This window comes from Peromyscus californicus, unplaced genomic scaffold, assembly GCF_007827085.1.
Source record: "Peromyscus californicus insignis strain IS unplaced genomic scaffold, ASM782708v3 Scaffold_11__1_contigs__length_118956290, whole genome shotgun sequence".
Lineage (NCBI taxonomy): Eukaryota > Metazoa > Chordata > Mammalia > Rodentia > Cricetidae > Peromyscus > Peromyscus californicus.
In genome coordinates this window covers 90903389-90924169 of record NW_026294402.1, presented here as the reverse complement: position 1 = coordinate 90924169, position 20781 = coordinate 90903389, and the positions used below count along the sequence as shown (strand labels likewise).

General features: G+C 48.3%; 1 protein-coding gene and 1 long non-coding RNA gene across 6 annotated transcripts in view; one reads left to right on the top strand and one right to left on the bottom strand.

The window, feature by feature from the left end:
• The window catches only part of LOC128097203 (uncharacterized), a 31134-nt gene extending 13575 nt beyond the window's left edge, over positions 1–17559 (bottom strand). The window contains exons 1-3 of one of the 2 annotated variants that reach the window (XR_008213809.1): positions 17208–17559; positions 2177–6596; positions 753–1205 (exon numbers count right to left, since the gene is read on the bottom strand). This is a non-coding gene — a long non-coding RNA (uncharacterized LOC128097203). The remainder of the gene's footprint in view (positions 1–752; positions 1206–2176; positions 6597–17207) is intronic. The other variant, XR_008213808.1, reaches the window with a different exon arrangement.
• Positions 17560–19132: 1573 nt separating this feature from the next.
• Positions 19133–20781, top strand: part of Rasa2 (RAS p21 protein activator 2) — a 119850-nt gene continuing 118201 nt past the window's right edge. For 2 of the 4 annotated variants that reach the window (XM_052717502.1, XM_052717482.1), the window contains exon 1: positions 19133–19341. In XM_052717502.1, coding sequence (XP_052573462.1) covers positions 19212–19341 — 130 coding nt within the window. In that variant the 5' untranslated portion in view covers positions 19133–19211. Of the gene's footprint in view, positions 19342–19577; positions 19704–20781 lie in introns of those variants that run through there. The other 2 variants (XM_052717511.1, XM_052717492.1) reach the window with 2 other exon arrangements.

Sequence of the window (20781 nt, the reverse complement as noted above, 5' to 3'; positions counted from 1 at the left end):
CACCACTGGAGACATCGGCCATCCCCTTCCTGGCCTTTGCTCCATGCGTTCCAGCTGTCCGAAGTGGATTTTGCACTTGTCTGTTAGCAATCTCCTCTCTAATGGTCACCTTTTTAAAAAGATGTTAAAAGTCCTTAAAAAAATTATTCTTTTTCTTCTTTTCATGTGCACGTAGTATGCATGTATATATACATATCAAATACTTGTGTGTGTGTGTGTGTGTGTGTGTGTGTGTGTCGGCCCAAGGTTGATAACAGGAATCTTCCTCATTCTTCCACCTTATTCTTTGAGGTAGGGTCTCTCAGTCAAACCCAGAGCTGGATGATAAGGCTAGTCTGGCCTTGCTCCAGGGATCCTGTCTTCACCTTTCCAGGCTAGACTTACAGGTGCCCCCCTCACCTTCCTGGCATTTACGTGGGTGCTGACGACTCAAACTCTTGCTTGCACATTAAGAGCTGTAACTGCCAAACCATCTCCACAACCTGTAAGGTCCTTTTCAAATTCTATTTCATGTGCATTGATGTTTGCCTGCATATACATCTGTGTGCGGGTGCCAGATCCCCTGGAACTGGAGTTACAGACAGCTATAAGCTGCCATGTGGGTGCTGGGAATTGAACCTGGGTCCTTGAAAGAGCAGCCAGCGCTCTTAACCTTTGAGCCATCTCTCTGGCCCCAAAAAGGTCTTTTTAAAAATGGCAGAAACACTGAGGCTATAAAAGCACAAATAGTGATTCTTTTTAAACAAACTTACCTGCAAAATGGAAGAGTGTTATCTCTCTGTTATTCCTTCCATATGAAAGACTTTGTTTCACCAATCTCTTCAAAGAGCCTGGCCTCACTGGGTTTGTGAGGAAATTTCCCACACTGGGAGATTGCTCGTCTTGAGGTTCCAGACTTGCGGGTGGCAAAGCAGCCCTTTTCCTGTCTGTCAGCAGTTAGTCTGAGTGTTCCAGTTTCCTGTGTGGGAATCTGTACTTCTTCCAGCCTTTGCCTGGACAGATGTGGTCTACTCACAGGGCTGTGGTTTCAGCCCGAAGGCCTCAATGGAACGTCTCCATCAAAACATGATGTGTGGCAGGTAAACTATAAAGGTGTGCATGGTGGCAAAACAGTTCTGAAATATCAGAACATGTGACCTCCTTTCTCTTTACCATATACCACCCTCCCTTACACTTCTAGAGGTTTTCCAGTTGCCTTAGTGAGGCTTAGAGTTGTTATGCCAAGAAATGCAAAAAAAAAAAAAAAAAAAAGAGGAAACAGGAGAAGGGAAAGTTAAAATCAGCTACTAAATAGAATTTTCAGACATTTTAGCCAAATAGTAGTTTAAACAGCTGAACTTCGTAAGAGAGAAAGTATGCTACACAGTCACAGATTCCTTTTCCTTGTTTGTTGGCAACAGAATCAGCTAACCTCGGAGTTTTATGTCAGGAGTTCTGGAGCGGGCAGACAGAGCAAAACCTACCCTGCTAATCCTAGTACACTCCTTGGAAAAAACCGGGAAAGATGAGGGAGGTCACAGGCTAACGAGAGTATTGTCTCCCTTCTCCTGACCCTGCCTCAATCAGCTTGGTGGGGAGAAGGTGGAGGGCTCCTGAAGACCCCATCTTTTGGGCTCTGGGAGGGCCTACCTGCCATGTTACCTGGTCCCTAAGAGCGACTACAAGGTTATTTAGGGAGAAGGGTTGAGTGTAATGTCCTGGACTGCCCCCCAGGATCACAGACGAGAAGTAGCTGAGCTGACTGAGCTGAGAGCCAACAGGCCTCTGTGTGCCAAGCATCACGAGAGAAAGGTGAGTCACTAGCAAGGTGGGGGTGGACACTCTGGGGAAGAGCCAGATGGAGGATGTGGGGTCAGAGTCCCAGCCAGAGCAGCACTGAGTCATCAGGGAACACACGCAGGTCCTTCCAAGCCAGGAAGGACCAGACCACAGGCACTAGACACCGGCTCAGCAGCAGGTGCCGACAAACAGCCTAGGAACAGAGCCAGTCAGTCTCGTCCTCACAGGTGAAACACCGGACTATCCAGACCACCCACCTAGCAAAATTCAGCGAAGATGGAGGAGCTAGGAGTGGACTCGGGAAGCCCATCCTCTCTCTGTCCCCAAAGAATCTGTTAACCATAACCTCCAACCCAGATCGGATATCCAAAAACTAAGAATGTTTTATGTTCTTTACCTGGCAGGATGGACCATTCACTTGACGTGTCTAAGTTCTTTCATTCAAATGCCCCCCTCTATTCTGCGGCTGGAGATTCAGAACAGAGAAAATAATTTTAGAGAAACAAAGATAGTACGTCGTCTCTGCACATCTGTGAGTGGGGTGACAAAAATCTGCAACCTTCCTCACACATGAGCACTGCCAGCCCTTTCCATCCTCCTCCGCTGCTAAATTGGGTGCTTCTTGGGCTGCTCAGTCCCTCCCATCCACCCACATGCAACTGTGTAGAAGAGCTCAGAGGGTCCAGACCAGCTCTTTGGGCTTTTGGGTGCAAAACAAAGCTGATGGGAAGGAGGCTGGAAATGGATAAGCCACAGGAGTGCATTCTAAGGAGAAACAAAGAAAGAACAAGTTTGTCTTGAAAGAGCCTCTAGAGGACAGAGGCCATGAAATGTGTCCAAAGGTGTCGGAGAGGAAGATGGGCACATAGATGCCAGCGCATGTACTCTGGGGAAAGGCAGCAAGGGGCCGGTTGCTGTTGCACTTTAGAGAAGACACAAGGCAGATTTGGGTAGGAGATGCCGTGGACTCCGTTCTTGTGCCTTTGCCATTCCTTGGGATTTAAGGGAGTTACCATCAAGACTGTTTCTTTGAACCCCATTTAGTCGCCAATGTGCAGAGATCTCAGCCTTGACAGGTTGACAACCACAGTGCCCTGATGCTATGTAAGAGATGACTAATAAGATCCAAGACTCTCAATTGGGGGGGGGGGGTTCATCTCCTAGAGGACATTTGAGACATGCTCTGATGTATCCCAGGTGGGCTTCAAAGTCATTATTTAGTTGACAATGACCTTGAACTTAGTTTTGTTCTGCCTCTGGGGCTGAGATTATGGGAATTTGCCACTTCTGGATTTATGCAGCTCTGGGCATTGAACCCAGGGTCTTGTGTGTGCCAGGCAAGCACTGTGACAACTGATCTACATCTCCAGCTCCTGAAGACATTTTCAGTTGTCACAACTGAGATATGCTAGCGGCATATGGATAGAGGCTGAAGGCACCGCCAAGCATCTTGCACTATACAGGACAGCTCTCCACAGCCAAGTGTCCCAGGTAGAAAGAAACATGACCAAGAAATGCTCGTTTCCTTACATCCCTTTCTAGTAACAAAAATAAAGACACCTTTTCTTGTTTGAAACATCCTTTCACATTTGTGATACTCTTTTTAAAAATGTTTATCGTATTTATTATTTGGTGTGTGTATGTGAGAGAGAGAGAGCGCGCACAGGAGATGGAGAGGGGCAGCACACGGTCACAGGTACGTGGTACTTGTGGAGGACAGATGACGACGAGTACTTTGGGGAGTGGTTTCTCTCCGTCTACCAGGTGGGTCCTGGAAATGAAACTCAAACTGTCATTCTTGGTGTCAGGTGTCTTTACCTTCTGGGCCATCTCATTAGTACCTCATATCAGTCCTTATCCGGTAATCTAGATAGAAACTGGGTTCATAACAACCATTAATGTGAAAGAATTCCTGTTTAATTCCAGACCCTGTAGGGGAAAAATAGATTTGAAAAAAAGAAAATTCTAGAAAATCTTTTTGAATTTCTATACATGTGTTGTATGTGTTCGCATGTGTGGGGGCATGTGTGTGTGTGTGTGTGTGTGTGTGTGTGTGTGTGTGTGTGTACATGTAGAGGCCTGAGGCTTACCTCAGGAATCTTCCTTTACTGCTCTCCACACTACTCCACTAGTCTAGCTTGCTTCAGGGATACCCTACTTCAGCCTTCCACCTTCCCAGAGCTGGAATTATAGGCAGGCTGCCAAGGCTGCCCAGCATTTTTGTGGGCTCCGGGGATCAGAACACTGCTGAGCCATCTTCCTGGCTGTTACCAGTATAAAACAAGCACACAGATGGAACAGCTGTCGTGACTAAGACATGATCACAATGGACAATTATGGCTTCTCCACATCCTTTGCTCTCTAAAGAGAATTCCCAGAATCCAACTCTTTGCCCGGTCCCTCCCACACACCTTTAGGTAATATATTCATTAAGAAGGATTACTGGGGTAAGGGGTTAGGAAATGGTGGCATATTTAATTTCACATTTCTATTCGAATCTCCCTGGCTGGGTTCTCATCAGCCCTCTCTACTCTGACAGTCTTAGGCTTCAGTCCTAGGAATCTACACTATATAGCTTTAAAAACAAAACAAACTAGAATGCTCACATTCTTGGTGGTCACTGGTTCAATTATTTCAATAGGCTACCAATTTATCCAAACCCTATTTCTTTTCTGCCTATATACCCTTGTCTTTTCTCTGAAATGATGTCCTATGTTTAGGAAATAAATACCAACATCTCATCTATGAGGGCCAAGATATCGGGCTGGCTTTCTCCAAGCCCCTACATTTCTCGATAGGAACATACCAAGTCACAGGCCCAGAGGCAGAGCACGTGGCCAGAGGGCAATTGCCAGCAGACTTGGTCCGGCACCAATGCCATCAAAAGCAGCTACATTATTGCCTCTACTACCCTCGGTGGAGACCTACCTTTCTCCTTCAGTAGCAACAAACAGCAGGCAGGGCCACCCTTGGTGACTCCAGACCATTGTCCATCAGGTGATTTGTGAATGAACAACTTGACCCCTATGAAATGGGGTCATAGCATCAGCACATAATGTGCCAAAGTTAAAGGTGAAACCAAGAGGGGCATGCCTCAGGCTGAGAGGCAGTCTGTCTGTCTGTCTGTCTCTCTCTCCCCACAAAGACTGGAGGAATGAGTTCAGAGCTGGTATAGATTTCAGAGTCAGGACTCTCATGATCACAGGATCCTGTCATGATCACAGGATAGCTGTGGAATTCCCAGGCGTTTGTCCTCATTCAACAAAGGAAGATGGCCGGGCCTTAGGAGAAATGGTGACAGTCTATGTATCCTTCCTAGTGAGCAAACAAAGCCTTTTGGAAGATCAAAGTGGACTCTCTCTTAAGTCTCACTGAGTCATATAACCAGCTGCAGCTGCCAAGGAGACTGGAACACATAAGGGAGAAGTTGGAAAATATTGGTTGCTTTGACCATGACACAGACGTCACACCTGTAGCCTCGCATCTTAGACTCGTGTAGTCCTGATGGTGAGAGGGGGAAACTCAGCGCTGAGAGCTGCTTTACAAGTCTTAGAGCCTGCAAGGTGCTACTTTGGGCCTAGAAACTGAAGAGTGGCCATTCTTGCCAGCTTTGCTGACACCTGGATGCCCCATGGGTTCTGAAACATGGTGCTCTTGGCTTGGGTCTTGACCTTCTCATAGCGGACAGAGTCCCATTATGTGACACAAGAAGCCAGAGCAGGGAAGGAAGAACATAACCACTCCATCCCCCTCCTGCCATACAACCCGACCCCAAGATGCCAATGGCAACCCCATGGCCCTCCTGGGAGTCAATAACTGAGGAGAGATTGAATTATTTGGGCAGGAATGGCAAGATGGAAAACTTTGGATTGATAAGGCTACTTTCTTCATAAGTCTGAAAGTAGCTTACAACTTTGTATTTACTTTCCCTACTTTTTGCAACAACCCACAAAAATGGAAGATGTTTAGCTCTCAGCCACTGCTAACAACAGTGTGTGGCCAGTGAGCTTCTGTCTTCCTCTGCCCTCTCTGCCAAATCTGAGTTGCTTGTGACACACAGCCCAGCCCAGGGTGAGGACTACAAACCACAGAGCTTGCCTCTTTCCCTTTCTTCTTCCTCACCTGACTTCTGCCACTTTGCCTTCCCTCTGCCCCTACACTTTCTGCAAAGCTCTTGCTTGGCCCCTCTGGCTCCGTGATGAGCTCTGCCCTCCCTTACCAGCTTCAAGTTCCGAGTCTGGCACATTCGTTGGCAGCTTCTCTGAGCAGCCTATCTCGTGTCTTTGTCCATCCACTCATTCTTAAACATCAAGTCGGTGCCTCCTGTGTCTGTTTTGTTTTCCACATACTTCTGAGTCAAAGGCACAGTACTGTCCAGTTTTTGAGAGCAGCACACACAGCTGAACAGAGAGGACTTAGGAGTTTGCTATGAGCACTGTGGGCAGTGTCTGTGTGCACACGGTATTATGCTAGCCCAAAGGAAGAAGAGGTGGGTTTGTGGGCAGTAAATGTACCAAAATATTTTCAGTTGAGCACAGGCAATACGGGTGGAAGACATGCTGTGGTGGACAGGGCTCTCTGACTTCATGGATACTGATGCCCGCTCTCACAGTAAAACATTGATTTGGTCCAGACTGCCTGGGAAGAGGCAATGCAGGTCCCCTGATGATGAAGGACCTGTCTTCAGGCCCATTAACGATGATTAGACTAAGACAGTTCATACATCCAGAACGATTGTGAGTCTTCAGGAGAAAGTCCTGGTCCATGTACTCCATGATCAGAGGTAGGTGTTTTCAGCTACCATAGCCATCTTGTGACTATGAAACAAAAGGCAAGATGATCACAAAGATGCTAACTCCCCTGGAGGACCCCCAACCACAATGATTTCTTTAAATATACCATAAGATGTGTTATCTCAGGGCTGGAGAGATGGCTCATGCTGCTCTTTCAGAGGACCCAGGTTTGGTTCTCAGCAACCATATGGTGGCTCACAACCACCTGTAACTCCAATTCCAGGGGATCTAACATCCTCCTCCGGCCTTGCACGTACTGTATACACGTATATGCATGCAGGCAAAACATTCACACATGTAAAATAAAATTAAATAAAATTGTTTTCAAGATCATCATCTTAGTATTGGTAAGTACATTCACACTGTCGGGCAACTTTTACCCCCATCCACTCTAAGAGTTCTTTCCATGTAAAAAACTCAAACTCTACCCATCAGACGGTGACTCCCTATTACTCCCTTCACCTAGTCCCTGAAAATCCCCTCCTACTTCTGTCTGTGTGAACTTGAACCCCTTAGGTACCACATATAAGTAGAAACTTACGTGTTTTGTAACTAGCTTGTTTCACTTACCACAATGTCCTTGAAGTTCGTCCATATTATAGCATGTGTCAAAACTTCCTTCTTTTTTACAGTTGAGTAATGTTCTGTAGTATGTCTACACTACACCTTGTTTTTCCATTCATCTTTTAGTGGGTGCTTAGTTGCTTCCACTTTTTGGCTACTGTGAATGATGCTGCTGTGGAGATTAATGAACAAATGTCTCCTCAAGACCCTGCTTTCAATTCTTTTACCCAGAAATGTAGAATTGTATGGTAGTTCTTTTTCTAATTTTTGTAACAGTAAACATTTCTTCTCTATGAAAACCAATGTAGTATAATTGTTTCAGACATTTCTGAACATTTTTCTGTTAGTTACAGCCTAAGATCTCCTAACTGTGCCCATGAAGGGTGGGACTTGGCAAGTTGTCCAGAGGAAGTGGTGTACATACAGGAGTGCTCATGTAGGGATTGCAGACCGCTTTGCACATCAGCACAGACAGTGCAGGGATGTATCTCACTTTACTTGAAACAACTGAAACCCCTGCTTACTAAGAAATGACTGCTTTAAATGGGTTAGGTAACCAAGAATCCCTTGGAGAGTCAAAGAACCAAATTGCAAAACTTACCAGTCATGAACAATACCCAGTTTACATGGCCAGTGGGCACAGACACTGTGGTCTGTGCAGGAAGAGTCGCCCAGGGTTTGGTGGCCTTACTGCCTGAAGTCTCTCTCAGACATCATACCAGCTCCACCTTCAATGTAGCCTTCTCCAGTCCTGCCTTCTTCCTCATGTTCCCAAGAATCAAAGCTTTGTATGGCTATAATACTCTATGGGAAACTGAGTTATGCATATGCTTCCTAGCTGAGAGCAAGGCTTCTCTCAGGCCAAAAACGTGTGACAGAAATTCAGGGACATTTTACAAAACAACTGGCATAAATTCACTAAGAATATCAAGCCTTGTCAAACTTGCTGCTTCACCCCCACCATCTAGTATTCATGGTACTGGAAGGTACTCTGCATGCTACCATTGAAGGGTAGTCATCAACCCAGCTACAAACCCTGTGACCTACAATGGTGATCTGCCTGGGAGATATGCTGGTGCAATGGTGGCTCAAATGTTGTGGGAGTAACCAACCACTCTCTGATGACATGTACGGCCTACTCCACAAGATGGAATCCATGCCGGACACTGCTTGGGTGGCCAAGAACCTGAGACTGGATAGGCCATGGGCCTAGGAGAAAACCAAATGCTATCACTTTGCTAAAGGAATACAGCAATAAAATGACTTCTAACAATACTCTGCTATATCCATAGATCACTGTCTCACTCAGAAAGGCTTCTTGCAGGAGAGGGGAGCTGACACAGAGACTCCTAACCAGACAGTATACAGTGAATGAGAAACTTTAGAACCCTCGGTCCAAAATGGGGTATCTTCATCAACCCCATCCCCACCCCAGGGCTCAGGACCTACTCAGAAGAAGAGGCAGAAAGACTGTAAGACACAACAGGACTGATGCACACATGAATGCACAGTGTCTGTGGCAGCATGCACTGGGTATGCACAGGTTCAAGCCAGATGAGATCCCAGAACTGAGAAATGGAAGTGGACATGGGCAAGTTGTCAGCAATTGATACCTGCTTGCAAAGGAAAAGTTAGTTAGTCATTGGGTATAGAAACCACACTCCAGTGTAGGCATCATGTGACTTGGACATTTTTTTTGTCTTAATGGTCTTTTGTTTGTATATTTTGGTTCCCATTTTTGTTCTTGTGGGTTTTTGTTTTTGGTCTTTGTGTGTGTGTGTGTGTGTGTGTGTGTGTGTGTGTGTGTGTGTGTGTGTGTTTCTTGTGGTTTTGTTTGTTTATTTATTTATTTTGGTTTTTCGAGACAGGGTTTCTCTGTGTAGCTTTGCGCCTTTCCTAGGACTCGCTTTGGAGACCAGGCTGGCCTCGAACTCACAGAGATCCGCCTACCTCTGCCTCCCGAGTGCTGGGATTAAAGGCATGCGCCACCAATGCCTGGCTATTTTTGTTTTTTTAGAGAGAGAAAGGGCATGGAGTTGGGTGGGTCAGGGTGGGGGGGGGATCTTGAAGGGATTGGGGAAAGTGTAATCAGAATATATTGTGCGTAAACTATTTTTTTTTCAGTTAAAAAAATATCGTGCTTGAGAAAGACAAGAAAAAATTGAGGAACTGCCCCAGGTTAGAAGAAAACAAAGACAACCAGTGGATGTCATTCAGAAGCAGGACTTTCTTTTTCTGTAAAGATGATTGTTGAGTTAATAGAAAAGTGAATAAAGCCTGTGGATTAGCTAGTGTCTTAGTAATACTGCTCTCCTGACTCTGTAAGTATACCAGGTGGGGCAAAAGAACTCTTCGGTTTAAGAACATACACTGGACTATTTAGGGTGGAGAATCACCTACTTCTAACTGGTTCTGGAACACAGGAGAGATGACCCGGCAAAGCCAAGACGAAAGACTTAGTAAGCACTGCTGAGTCAGGCATGAGGTCTGGAGTTCAGACCCCGACCACCCACATAAAGGCCAGGTAGGTATAGAAGCACACCTGGGATCTCAGCTGTTTGGAGGCCCAGACAGGGATCCCTGAGTCAAGCCTGCTCACTAGACTAGCCAAATCGGCAAGCTCTGGATTCAACAAGCCCTTGTCTCAGTAACTTAAGTGGCGAGCCGTGGACAAAGACACTGTCAACGTCCAACCTCCACACAAATGCACACGCCGACAACGACACACTTTTGGACCTGACAAATTAGATGCGGCCACCTGTGGTTGTCAAGACTCAGCGATGTTTCATACTGCCTTGGGGTCAAGCTTCCTCCTCTGAGCTGGTAAACTCACCACCTGGGGCCAGGCCATCTACCAACCGCCTTTCTCAATGGAATGACAGCAAGCCTAAGGAGATACCCCTGAAAGCTGGGCCATTCATCTGTCTTGCCCGGGAACAGAGAGTTATTCAGATTCCAGGCTTTAATGGGCCCTAGGAACGAGAGTTCTCTGGACCTAGAGCCTTCTGGAGGGAGTGTCCCTCTGTGCAATCTACAGGTATTCAGAAGTGGCCTTGGAGCTGATGTATAATGTACTTTGCCTTCCTGAATCTCTGGGTCCCACCCCAAACAATTTCTCATGCCTCAACTTTCTTAGACTTTCCTCTTAGAAAGAAATCAGACAGGGTCTCTGGACCACCCACCATGGCACCACCATACCTCCTTTGGGGGTACAGTGTTTTTTTCTGATGTCTGGGTGATAAGTGGCAAGGTGAACCTCCCCACTTCATTTGCCTGCAACAGAACAGTACAATAGCTGCCTCCTTATTTCCCAGTATGTGTGGAGGACCCCTGCTCACGGATTTGCAAGAGTCTGAGGCCTACTCTGTGGCTAGTGTTAGACATGCTGGTCTCTTGTAAAACATGAGATGTCGCTGGAGTATGAACAACTGGTGGAATCCCGGGGCAAGAGGCCGAAGCTCCTGCTCTCGATGACAGAAAAGGTAGACAAGAGTGCAGAGAAGAGGAAACGTCCTGGGGAGAGCTTCCCCCAAGGCCTGAGCTGGTGGGCTGAGAAAGTACAGGAACTGAACTGGGTAGGCTGAGGAAATGTGGGAGACAGGTGTTGGCAATTGTCAGCTGGCAGATGGAGTAGACGGGGCTAGAACTGCAGTTCAGAACAATGTCCAGGTAACCTCCATCGCTGGCACATGAGAAGGGAGGCTCCCCAGAGCACTGCTACAGCCTCAGCAGTAAAGCCAGGTCATGCTAGGACTCCATCTGTGACGGGGCTGTTCGTCCATCCCTCTTCTTCTGGACCCTGCCTCCCCCAGAGAAGATGGCAACCTCAGCGAGTACAAAGAGAGACCACAAAAGAGGCAAGAATTGAGCAAAGCCCTACCTCAGCTCTGCAGTAGCCTCCCAGCCTCAAAGGAGAGGGGCAGCTGTAGCTTTGACTGCTATCCTCAACTAGATGCTTAAATGGCTGAAAAGGGTGACGGGGATGCTACCAGACTTCACTTAGAGCTAGGAAAGAAGCAGCATTAGCGAGAAGAGGTCAGGGAAAATAAAATGGTTTTTCTGCCTCTATAGAGCCCTGCTTACACTTGCCTGTGACAGAGTTGCTGGCTCTCCCCCCAAGGATCTGCCCTGCCCCTCGAGCAGGGTCCTCTTTCCTCGAGGCCTGTTCAGACAGTCTCAGGTGCAGCCTGTTTGCTTCTCAAATACTTCTCTTCTTCTGCTTCTCCGGGGCTAAACCCCCATTCTGCCTTTCCACATCAAAAACACCACAGAAGCGGCTCACAAGTTGCCCTGGCCATCAGACATGACTGTTTGCCAGAGCTGACCTCCCCTAGTCCTCACCACTGGAAAACAGCCCAGTGGGCAACGGAGCTTCTGAAGAGGGCAACAAAGAGGACTGTGCTTGGCAGTCAGGGCGCATCGGCTCAAATCCTAGAGAGTCTGTGGATCAGCTCTGCTCCGAGCCAGCACAGTAGCATGAGGATAACAGGAACAGACGCCGACATGAGCCATAAAATGTCGAAGAGTCTAGTACGGCAGGTACCGTCGACCTGCAGGGGCCGGCTTGAAGTGCCTGGTTCAGTATTTACACCCAGCACCACTTCCTGTGTTTTGTAGAGGGGAGAGATTCTGCAAAGAATTCGCCTTGTGCCTGCATTCTTGCCTCGCGGTCCTCACTGCTGATTGATGGGTTCCTCCACTCCAGGCTTTGCTGCAAGAGGGAATTTGGGTCAGCTCTCTAACTAGGTCTTTTTTTTTTTAAATTAAGTTTTATTGTACGGGTGTTTTGCTTGCATATATGTCTATGCACCATGTGCATGCCTGGAGCCCCAAAAGGCCAGAAAAAGGTGTTGGACGCCCTGGAACTGGAGTTACAGACAATAGTGAGCTGTCATCTGAATGCTGGGAATCGAACCCAGGTCCTCTGGAGGAGCAGCCACTTCTCTTAACTACTGGGCCATCTCTCCAGTCTTGTTAGGCAGCCCTTCATTGGCTCCACTTTCTTTTTTGCTGAGACTTCAGAAGCATTTGAAGGTACCATTTAACCAACTACCACTTCATTATTTTCCCAAGGCTCTGAGGAGGGGTTTAGGGACCTGGAACTTTCCATGAGCATAGCTCGGTGGGTCTCCAGCCTGCATTCCCTGAAGGTGCCCACGCAGATGTGTGCCAGCCAAGTTAATGACAGGGATACTGGGAGACCCTACCTGTATCTTAAGAGTGTGGGACTCAGCTGGACCATGACCTGAATGAAATTCACGAAGCTGCTGGGTTTGTAGGGGCTGCATGGCCTGAGGTACTCTTTTTTTGGGGAGAGGGTTCTTTTTTTTCGAGACAGCGTTTCTCTGTGTAGCTTTGGAGCATTTCCTGGAACTCACTTTGTAGCCCAGGCTGGCCTCGAACTCACAGAGATCCGCCTGCCTCTGCCTCCTGAGTGCTGGGATTAAAGGCGTGGGCCACCACCGCCCGGCGGCCTGAGGTACTCTTACCAACTGAATGACTGGTGTGCGTCTCCAGGATTTTTGATGAATGGATAGATCTGCCCAAACAAAGACATTTCCTGGCACAGAACAGATGAAACAAGTGCACAGTTGCTCGACATTTCCAGTTTTCTTTTCAGAGCTGTTGTTTTATCAGTTAAAAGTGACCAGGAGAGCACACTGGAGGAGGGGAACGTGCCATCATAATTCAAAAGGAAGGAAGCCGGAGGACACCTGAAGTCACTCTGGCCAAAGGGCACATGCGACCTTATGCTCCGACATCCAGGCCTTTAATAGCCTCCTCCAGGAGCTAAACGTACTCAAAAGTATTTTAAATAGGCGAGCTGGAGCCTTCGGGATAAAAGTTTGTCCACATTTTTTGACCAGTTTTATCATGGCCTTGTTCAGTTCTGAAGTGAAATCGTAAATGTTCTCTGAGTATTTAAGGTCTTTTATCACCTTCCACAATTTCAGCTTTGCTAAAAAGAAAAATGCTGCCTGGATTTAGAGGTTGAGTGAATAACTTGAGTCCACAAAAGTACTCAGGAAAACAGGGAAACCAGATCATCATTGATAAAAGAAATTTGCTTCCCAACCAGTCTAGGGGAAATAATTCTGCCTCATTAGTGCACAGATCTATGAAAATGACCTACATGTAATACTAAAATGCAAGCACACACCCCTTCTCCTGAATTATCAGAAAATGCCAGTAACTCAGGGGGCCATATGTGGTGGCCAGCATATTTGACCCCAGCACCCAGGAGGTAGAAGTCTGTGCTTCTCTGAGAGTTCCAGGCCAACCAGGCCTACATAATGAGCCCTGAGCCCTGTCTCAAAAATAAAATAAAATAGAGGCTGGAAAGATGGCTAAGTGGTTAAGAGCACTTGTTCTTGCAAAGGACCTGAATTAGATTACCAGCACCCACGTGGAGGCTAGCTAACAATCATCTATAACTTTAGTCCCAAGGGGATCCATGGCCTTCTTCTGACCTCTACAGGGGTGCCAGGCACTCACACAGTGCACAGTCATACATGCAGGCAAAACACCCATTAAACACATAAAATTTAAAAAAATATTTAAAAAAATTACAACTTAGAGCCAGGAGATACCTCTCATAGGTCATATTACAGGCTAGTGGGTGATTCAGAAATAGGCTGGAACTGACAGGCTACAGAAATAGTTTCTATCGTCAGGATGTATTTATCTCATTAAGAGATAAGGTGATGTTGCTACATAACCCATCATGAATGAGCTGATTTGTAGCTTCAAATGAATGAATGGGTTTAAAACTAGTAAAGAAATCAGAAAAGATAAAATAGTGAATGATTGCTCATCAGAATGGAGAAGAGTAGAGACAGGCGGATAGCCTTTAAATACATTCATTAATAATATAGGGAAGGAAGTGGACTGCAAGATCTCGTCTGGTGCAACATTGTTGCAGTTACCAAACACCGTGAAGAAAGCAGAGGAACTCTAGATGAATTCAAAACCCAGCGCAAGAGCCGGAGAGGAAATGAGATGAAAAAACAGCCTTGCAGTCCGAATGTCAATCTTAGCAGTCTGTAAAACTTGATTTCCCAGACGCCTTATATTAAGGAAACAATGGCCAGTAAAGATTTCTTCAGCTGGAAACATTCACATCCTTAAATGATCATTCACAAATGGAGTAATTAGAAGCAACTTCAGATGAAAAAAAGAAAGGAAACTTGAGAGTCTTTAGTGGTACAGTGTGCTAATTTTGAACTCTGCAACAGGAAGATGTCCTAGGAGGAAAAACTGATGTTACTTCAAGTTAAATTGTTTTTATAACTTCAGTAACAATTTAGTATCAGAGTGAAGGGAAATGAGAAGACTGGTATAGGTACCAATATTTTTCAAAGAAAAAGCTAGCTTTGGATGTCTAATTAGAGGATGTTGTTAAAGTTTTCAATTCCGACGCCTGCCATTTGGACGGCTATGATAACAAATTACAAGTGAGAAACTTCAAAATAGGGAAGCTCCAAGTCTGCAGAGCAGAGGAAGTGAGTTAATACATCACTCATTCATGCATCGAACATACTGAAATCATTAGAACACTGAATGTAAGAGGTGAAACACCTAATCAACCACCCCTCCGTTATTCTCCCATAGTGCAAGGAGGGCTTCTTCTTTTCTTTTCTTTTCTTTTTGGTTTTTCGAGACAGGGTTTCTCTGTGTAGCTTTGCGCCTTTCCTGGAACTCGCTTTGTAGACCAGGCTTGGCCTCGAAGTCACAGAGATCCGCCTGCCTCTGCCTCCTGAGTGCTGGATTAAAGGCATGCACCACCACCACCCGGCTGCAAGGAGGGCTTCTTATAACACCTGGTAGAAAGTAATCAGAACCATGTCACATGAGAATTACTGTCTACGAAGAAACCAACAGGAGAATGAGGAGGCAATGAGGCAGCCCTCCAGCAGGCTTTTTTTGTTTGTTTGTTTGTTTTGAGACAGGGTAGCCCTGGCTGGACTGGAACTTGAAATGTAGACCAGGCTCACAGAAATTGGCCTGCAACTGCCTCCCAAGTGCTGGATTAAGGCACGTGTCCCTGTTCCTGGTTTAGGGAGCTGCTCAACACCAGGTTGTTGGGGAAAGTGGCTCAAAGTGACTGAGGTAAGAGGACTGTGAGGTGGGCTGGGTCCAGTCTCCACCCTGAACACCTGGCCGAGGAATCTGGACTTTATTCATTAGTCATCTTTAACACTCTTCATGACCTGCACTGTACACTTGCTTGGTAAGATGAATGAAGCCATTGATAGGGTTTGGGTTGTTGTTGTTGTTTTGTTTTCCACAAGAAGTACCAAGCTTCAGTTTTTCGTTTAGATTGAGACTAATCTATGGTGTTGAATGGGAACGATAGGGTAGACCTAGTATAAGAATTCCTGTCAAGAGTGTGAAGCGGCATTTACTGAAGTAATCCTACTAGATGCCTCACAGACATGTTCTCAACAACTGTTTAAGACCAGTGACAGAGGGAAGAGTCAGTGCAGCATTTCCATCCTGCACTAGAGAAACACACGCAGATGTTCAAACCTACAGGATAGTGCTGCTTTCAGCCTCGGCTGGGAGCCTCATTTTTCGGTGGACAGAGGTTGAGATCCAGAGGAGCTGGGACAGAGAAGTGCTCGGCCCTAAATGAGACACGCACACCAACTACCTCTGAGGTTCGGAGAACTTCAAGGAAGATGGGGCAGGAAGAGTGTAAGAGCCTGAGGATGGGAAGCATGCTGTGAAATGCTGTCTTCGGGACTTGACACGGCCTTTGTGCTCCTGAACTCACAGCAGCTGTGGTTACTGACACACGATCACGGATTGGGAGGGGCTCGGGAGAACCCTCCCCTCTCTGAGGAGCTATAGGCAGTTAGTGAATGGCTGCTGGGGGAGGGCAATCATTTTCGTTAGTGGTGCAGTCACTGTTTAGTCACTCCAGCCAATAAATCCCGACTCACAGTCCTAATTAAACTACGACAGACACACAAATACACACACACACACACACACACACACACACACACACACACACACACACACACCCCACGCAAACCGGGACTTTTGGGGGAAAAGGTAGGAGTGGGAGAGTGATAAGGGAGGGTAATGGGGGTGAATATGATCAAAATGCAGTGTGTATGTGTGTGTGTGTGTGTGTGTGTGTGTGTGTGTGTGTGTGTGTGTGTGGTTATCAGAGAAGAGACCACAGGACACACAGAAATCAAAGTGAGGCAGAGCTGGAAGCTTCTTCCAGCTAGCGAGCCCTCACAGTGCCAGAGGATGCTATGCAGACTTGGTGGAGAACTGTCATCAGTAGTCTCGCGCAGCTGTGGTCCCTACTTGCTACATTACTGACCTCCCAGGCAAAGGGTACCTGCTGATGCACCAGTGGCATGTTCACTATGGGGGTTACCAACCACTTCCTGCCTGGAATTGAGGTCTGCTCCCTAAGAGGGAAGTCACATCTGGTACTATCAATCTGATTAAAAGCACATGGCTGGGGAGGTCACAGGCCTTAATAGGGAGGCTACGGATTTTGTTTTGTTAAATGAATGTGATGTGTGCACTAAATTGTGCACAAGAATTGTGCTTGTGCCCATGAATTAGTGATGCTGTCAGGTTTGGTTAGAGAGGCTTTTTTTTTCTTCTTCTTCCTGCAATGGGCAGTGGTAATGCAGAGACTCCTAACTGGTCAAGATATTGAGAATAGGAGACTGCTGAGGGCTCAGCCTCAAATAGCACCTCTTTATCACCTCTTCTGAGGCTCAGGTCATGTTGAGGAAAAGATGGCACAAAGAAAGTAAGAGAAAAAGGATAGAGTAGAGTGTTGTGGAATCTTCTGGGCATGACATGACATGTTTCATTACATTCTCTTTAAAGAGATATTTTTATTTATTTTTATGTGTGTGTTTGCACACGTGTATGTATGTATACCTCACGAGTGCCTGGTGTCCCCGGAGGTCAGAAGGAGTCGGATCCCCCGGAACTAGAGTTACAGATCCACCATATTGGTGCTAGGAACTCCTCTGCAAGAGCTGTAAGTGCTCTTAACCATTGAGTCATCTCTCCGGCCATGACAGTCTTTACCTGACAGCAGCTGTGGTTATCTGTCCAAGATCTGCACAAGACTGGGGTGTGGAGTCGGGAGGGACTGAGGAGGATTTCTAGGCCGTTAATGGTTGCTGGAGGAGAAAGAAACATTTTCTTCAGTAGTGTAGCCGCTGGTGAGTTCCCCGAGCTCCTGTAATTAACCTATCACCTAATGATCCTGGAAACAATTATCAAAAATTCATTGGCATGCAGGCCTGTGGCTCAGTGAGTAAAGGCTCTTGAGACCAAACCAAATGACCTCAGCTAATTCCTAGGATCCACGTGGAGGCAGGAGAACCAACTCCCCAAAGTTGTCTACTGACCTCCCGTGGATCAGTGAAGAGGGCTAGCAAGGAAGAGGAAGGGATTCAGAGGAAGTGGAGGGTGACAAAAAAAGGGTAATGGCAGGGTGACCATGATAACTACATCATACACATGTGTGAAAATGTTTCCATGAAACCCATTATTATGCATAATTAATGCATACTAATAAAGCATTACAAGTTTTAAAATAGAAAAATGCCAGTCTCCAGCACGTGGGCGTGAACTCTGATTTGGAAAGGAAGGGGAATAAAGTTTGGATTTACTGCTTGTGAAGACAACAAAATGCCTGTAAGAGGAGGTGTGTAAGCTCACTTTTTCTCTTTTTTTGGTTTTTCGAGACAGGGTTTCTCTGTGAATCTTTGCGCCTTTCCTGGATCTCGCTCTGTAGACCAGGCAGGCCTCGAACTCACAGAGATCCGCCTGGCTCTGCCTCCCAAGTGCTGGGATTAAAGGCGTGCGCCACCACCGCCTGGCGTAAGCTCACTTCTAAGACTGCAGCATACAGGAAAGGAGGTGGTAGCACGCACCCCAAGCTGGATTAGAAGCACTGCTCTGCAGCCTAAAACGCCTAGCAAGCGGAGGTCACTGTCGGACTAACCGGCCTTTGCTCAAGTGGCTTCTGCTCTTCGAAACACTTCCGCTCCTGCTTGTCTTCGGTTCACCCTTCCCAGGAAGTGTTCATTCCCAGGAAGACTCTCCCTTAGTTTCCTCATCTGACTTCTCTCTTCTATCAGCCCCCCTCTGCCTTCTTGTGTGTTCCCTTCCAGATTGAGGTGCTCAAGTGCTGGGGCTCTCTATCTCTTGACCTAAGGCCATCTCTATATGTCTGAACCTTAAAAAAAAAAATCTCTTGACTGACTGGCAAAGAACAACCCTTCTCCATGAAGTCAGTTTCTTCCTTCTTAGGGCAGCGCAGTTAACGACCTCAGGACCAGGAAATCATCCCCCTCATCACATACCAGGGTATTATTCACGCAGTTTACTCACCGTAAACAGTTCCCTTAAGATAGTGGCAACAACTAGTTGAAGATTTACAAACTTCCCAGGGCCAATCTACTTTCTGAAAAGCCTGTTTATGGGAGTGGGAAACAGGTCACCTTTCTGATTCTGAAACACCCAAGTGGCGATAAATCCAGAATTTCTCTGGGTCTCGGGCTGCATAGGAGTCTGTGGTCCTTTTCTTGAACCAGTTTTTGCGGAGCAGTGTACTCAGAGCAAAGGTGGTGTGAGTGGTTTGTCTCCGCGTTCGGGAGCATTCTGGACACGGTTGGAAGAGTCTCGAACACATACATCTCTTAGTCGCTGAACGTTCGTCAAAATGCCAAACTTTTTCTTTGAACGTGGAGTCGCACTGACTGAAGACTGCTATTTTCCTCGAGCATTAGGGGGCCTGGAGGTCCGTTCGTGAGGGACGCCCAACTCCCAGGGTTCTGGGGATCACAGCAGAGCCAGGGTTCCCCTTGGGCTCCCCCCGCACCCCGACTTGCCCCAGGCCGAGAGCTGGAAGCCGGTCCCTGCAAGGGCGCAGGACGGGCGGGCACGGCGCGAGGGGGCGGGGCGAGCCAGCCCGAGGCCGGGGCGGGGCCAGAGCGCGGCTCCAGCCGGCCTAGGCCTCGCCGGGCTCCGCCTTGCCCGGCTACGCAGGCGGTAGGGCTGCGGTAGGGGCCGGGCGGCACCATGGCGGCGGCAGCGCCTGCTGCGGCGGCTTCTCCCGAGGCGCCGGCCGTCCCCGGCACGGCAGACCCGGAGACGGGAGACGAGGACAGTCGTGAGGTCCGAGTGCTGCAGAGCCTGCGCGGCAGGATCTGTAAGCGGGGCCGGGGCCGGGGAGGTGGGCTGAGGGGACCCCGGGGCGGCGCGGCGCGGCGGAGGGTGGGCGCGGGGGTGGCGGCCGCCGGGGACTGGTGAGACTGGCCGGGGGTGTGTTCGGGGAGGCGCCGCGTCGACGGGACGGCGCGGGTCGGGGCTCCCCTCGGAGCGAGCGGGGCGGGGACCTGGCCGCGCGGGCGGGCGGGCGGGCGGGAGGCGTGAGGGGCGCTGCCTGAAGCGCGGCCTGGACGCGGGAGCCCGGGGCGCGGCCGGGGGCGCGCGGAGTTTCCGGCCTCCCTCCCGACGCAGGCCTGCGGGCGGCCGCGGACGACGGGAGCGGCCCGAGGTGGGAGCCCCGTGGTAATTACCGGGGAGGCGCGGCTGGAGGAGGGAAGGAGGGAGGGAGGGAGGGAGGGGGGCCGGCCGGGGCGGGCCGGGCGGGGCCGGGCGGCGGGCTGAGGAGGGGGGGGGTGCGGGCTCCCCGGGGGGCTCCTGCGAGGTGGAGACGGGGGCCGGGGGCTGCGGAAGCGGGCGGCCCCGGGGCGGCTGGGCGCGGCGAGGCGCGGCGTGCAGGCGAGCGGGACGGCCGCCCGCCCGCCCGCCGGCCCGAGGAGCGCGGGCCGGACACCTGTGCCCGCCCCACCTTGCTGCGGCGGCGGCGGCGGCGGCGGCGGCGGCGGGGACTTGAATCGAGAGACGGCGGCGTGACTGACAGGGACTTGGGGCAGGATGTAGTGGCTTCCTGTGAGCAGGTCTCAGAACACAGTCATCCAGTCCGCACCGAACCCACTTCGCGCTTTGCCGTGCATGTGTTAACTTCTGTGAGAGCCGCGCCGACGAGCGTCGGGTCTTCCTCAGAGACAGGCCGGCGTGATTGTCAGTGCCATCCCTAGTCTTTGGAATGTCCCTTTGATAGTACATTGGCGCCCCCCTCCCCCAGCTTATTTAGACGACCCCTTTTCATTGGAAGACAGACAATACAACTTACTGTTACTTTTGTTGAAAAGCACTTTTTATTCAGGAGCCTCAGGTTGGAACTGTGCTCCCTGATGTCTCTCCTCAATCCGTGACTGTGAAAGATACTTTATATTTTGTGTTAGGATGGCTAATACTGCTCTTTCTTCAGCAGAATATAAGTTTTTCTTCTTAAATATTGATGCTATAACGTATTTTGGATCCTCCCACTTTTTTTTTAAGGTTACTCCCCTTTCAAGGATTTGGAATTTTATTAAAACCCCAGGAACAAACATGTTAAATGCCACTTTTTATTCCCTGATGTGATCCTGGGACTCTTAATTAAGACATTTCAGGTGTTAAAACTTGGAAAATTACACCAGAGCAGTGGATGTTTTGTGAATCTAAGTAACCATTATTTAAGTTACTTTCTTAGGGTGTAACCTTTTCACAATTTATATTTCTTACATTTAATATTTGCATA